The sequence below is a fragment of the Anomaloglossus baeobatrachus genome, chromosome 2 (assembly GCF_048569485.1).
Source record: "Anomaloglossus baeobatrachus isolate aAnoBae1 chromosome 2, aAnoBae1.hap1, whole genome shotgun sequence".
In the NCBI taxonomy this organism is placed as follows: Eukaryota; Metazoa; Chordata; class Amphibia; order Anura; family Aromobatidae; genus Anomaloglossus; species Anomaloglossus baeobatrachus.
In genome coordinates this window covers 796,050,293-796,054,022 of record NC_134354.1, presented here as the reverse complement: position 1 = coordinate 796,054,022, position 3,730 = coordinate 796,050,293, and the positions used below count along the sequence as shown (strand labels likewise).

Sequence of the window (3,730 nt, the reverse complement as noted above, 5' to 3'; positions counted from 1 at the left end):
ATTACTTCACTATTAGGGGATTTATTACCTCACATAAAGTGTATTGTTACCTCACATAGGGGGATTATTATGTTACATATAGGGGGTTATTACTTCACATATAGGGGGTTATTACCTCACATAAAGGGAATTATCACCTCACATATAGGGGATTATTACCTCACAGAAAAGGGATTGTTACCTCACATATAGGGGATTATTACCTCACATATAGGGGGTTATTTCCTCACATAAAGGGAATTATTACCTCACATAAAGGGGATTCTTACCTCACATATAGGGGATTGTTACCTCACATATAAAAGTTTATTACCTCACATAAAGTGTATTGTTACGTCACATAGGGGGATTAGTATGTTACATATAGGGGGTTATTACCTCACATATAGGGGATTATTACCTCACATATAGGGGGTTATTACCTCATATACAGGGGGTTATTACCTCACATAAAGGGAATTATTACCTCACATAAAGAGGATTGTTACCTCACATATAGGGGATTACTACCTCACATATAGGAGAGTGTTACCTCACATAGGGGAATTATTATGTTACATATAGGGAATTATTACCTCACATACAGTATATTAGACTACCTCACATATAATGGATTATTACCGTATAGAACTTTATACTTAACCCTATAAATTCTCCATTTTTGCCTCATGTCTCAATAGCGATTATACACTAATTTTTGGAAGAAAAACTTGATAATTCAGTAGAAAAATATTTACCATCCAGTGACTGAATCATGGCGTCCATCAACATGTCCAGCTTCCACACAAGTGTTTTTATCCTGCAGGGGATCCCGGGCTTCGAGCCTTCTCACGTGCTGATTTCCATCCCGCTCTTTGTCATGTATATCTTGTCTCTATGGGGGATCGTTCTGATGTTGCTCCTCATTACGATGGAGCCGCGGCTCCACAGTCCCATGTATTACTTCCTCTATAGCTTGTTCCTCACGGATATGATCCTGTCACACACCATTCTTCTCAAAATGTTCTTCATTTTCTGGCTGAATGACAACGAGATCACCTTCATGTCCTGCTTTATCCAGATGTTCTTCATCCATTGCTTTTCGTCTGTAGAGTCTGGAATCCTTCTGGCCATGGCCTTTGATAGATACATCGCTATCTGTAATCCTCTTCATTATGTAAGTACGTTAACCAACACATTAATAGTGAAGATAGTCCTAGCCCTGGTGATACGAAGCACCATCATCGTGATCCCATGTGCTTGGATGGCCAGCAGACTCCCTTACTGCCAGAGCCACCACATACCTCACTCTTTCTGTGACCACATGGCAGTTGTGAAGTTGGCCTGTACGGACACCACCATTAACAGCGCCTATGGGTTGACCGTGGTCTTGATGGTCATTGTGTTTGACGTATCGTGCATTGTTGTATCCTATGCCTTGATATTGAGGGCAGTTTTAAGACTTTCCACCAGAAGTGCCAAGAAAAAAGCCTTTGGAACATGTTCATCTCATATTTCCATCATTTTCATGCTCTACACATTGGGATTGTTTTCCTTCGTGACTTATAGGATAGGTCATATAGCTCCGTACATCCATGTGATCTTGTCCAACTTCTACCTACTGATCCCATCAACCCTAAACCCCATCATCTATGGTGTGAAGACCCAGGAGATCCGCACTGCGGCTTTCCATCTGTTCACTCATGTTACCTCCTAGTATTTTATCAGATTCATTGAAAGTTGGAATTATTTTATGTTTGTTCCTCTTGACTCATAACTTTCCTACTTTTTTCTTACCCATACTTGTTTAAGGCCTTGGCTTTGTGGGACTTGTTGTTCTTTCTTTTGCTGTCATTCTCATGTACTTGTGTTTTAGTGAATCAAAAAAATGAGCCCAAGTATAAGTTGGCATAGATGTAAAGTATAAGAGCGTGTTCACACTGGTCATTACACAAAACCTAAGAAAAATAAAATGATTGTATACCCTGCAGTATATAAATAAGTAAAAGCAATGGTGCACAGAAATACATATCATAAGGCATATAGTAAACACAGATTTTGATCAAAAAAGTATCAAAGCCATTCCACCGCGACAAGGTTTACCCCGATTGAGACAGTCCTGTGTTATTAATTTACATACAATATATAACTTATTTATTTACTGCAGGGTATGTGCTCTTTTTTATATGTTTTAGTTTAGATTTGAAAGCGATTTTCCACTGGAAATTTTGCCACAGATATCGATTCTTAGAACAGGTTGTTGCGATTCCGGAGCAAACAAATATTTTCGTGATAATTGTCTTTTTGTAACCTACGTTATAAGAAAATGTATTTACTGTAATGTTGTGCTTTTTGAGCTTGAATTTTTGTTTTTTAGATTTAAATTTTTATTTTTTCATTGAGTTTTTTAATTCATGTTATGAGAGTTTTACTAGTCAGGATTTGACGTAACAATGTACTTGTATGTGTGTTTGACGTATATATAGGTACAGACGCCTGTGTAAAATGGGAACGAAAAATACATGTTTTCCTTTTACTACTCTTAGTGCCAAGCGGTCGGGGCGGACCACCACTGATATTGTCTTTCTGTACCATGTGTTGGAGATGACTCTTAGGCGGGCTTTGCACGCTGCGACATCGGTAACAATGTGTTACCGATGCTGCAGCGATAGTACCCGCCCCCGTCGCACGTGCAATATCTAGTGAAAGCTGCCGTAGCGATTATTATCGCTACAGCAGTTTCACACGCACATACCTGCCATGCGACGTCCCTCTGGCCGGCGACCCGCCTCCTTCCTAAGGGGGCGGGTCGTGCGGCGTCACAGCGACGTCACACGGCAGGCGGCCAATTGAAGTGGAGGGGCGGAGATGAGCAGGATGTAAACATCCCGCCCACCTCCGTCCTTCTCATTGCAGGCGGGAGGCAGGTAGGAGATGTTCCTCGCTCCTGCGGCTTCATACACAGCGATGTGTGCTGCCGCAGGAGCGAGGAACAACATCGCACCTGTCGCTGCACCGGCATTATGGAAATGTCGGAGGCTGCAGCGATGATACGATAACGACGCTTTTGCGCTCGTTCATCGTATCAAAAAGGATTTGCACGTTGCGATATCGACTGCGACGCCGGATGTGCGTCACTTTCGATTTGACCCCATCGACATCGCACGTGCAATGTCGCAACGTGCAAAGCCGCCCTTAGGCTTAATTGTGCGCACATTACATGCAAATTTTGTTGCAACATGTGTGTGTTTTGTGGAAATATGCACCAGACTCTGATGTTGCTTAACAGTATTCCTGGATAGTAAGTGGGTGGTGGTGAACAACTGATAGTAATGTTAATAAGCTGAGTCCAGAGTGTGGGTGTTCTGCACGGGGCACATGATGTGTCGGGGCATACCTATGCCAAGTTTTCCTGTTGTTCGGGGTGAGTCAAGGTGACACTTATGCAGATGGCAGCTAAGATGTCTAATATGGCCTGTAACAGTTAGCCTCGAGACAGGCACACTCCTAAGTATAAGATGCTTGTGATAGGGTCCTTCTCCCAGATCACACAATCAACAGAGCGAGAGATGATGGAACAATCCAAAGAACATTTCTTTCAAGCAAATCAAAAGGTCCATAATTTAATCCACCATACAGAGGGTAAAAATAGTCCAGAAACACGAATATAGTGCAGTAAGTGATAAATGTCCAGGTCTCTCTGGGGAGCCATAGCTACTGCCGCAGAGGATGAGTCGTCCTGCTTCTCTAG

General features: G+C 42.2%; 1 protein-coding gene across 1 annotated transcript; it reads left to right on the top strand.

Moving 5' to 3' along the window:
* Positions 1-754: 754 nt before the first annotated feature.
* On the top strand, positions 755-1,696 carry LOC142290115 (olfactory receptor 52K1-like). Its single transcript, XM_075334048.1, has one exon. The coding sequence runs from the start codon at positions 755-757 to the stop codon at positions 1,694-1,696; it is 942 nt and encodes a 313-aa protein (XP_075190163.1).
* Positions 1,697-3,730: the final 2,034 nt, after the last annotated feature.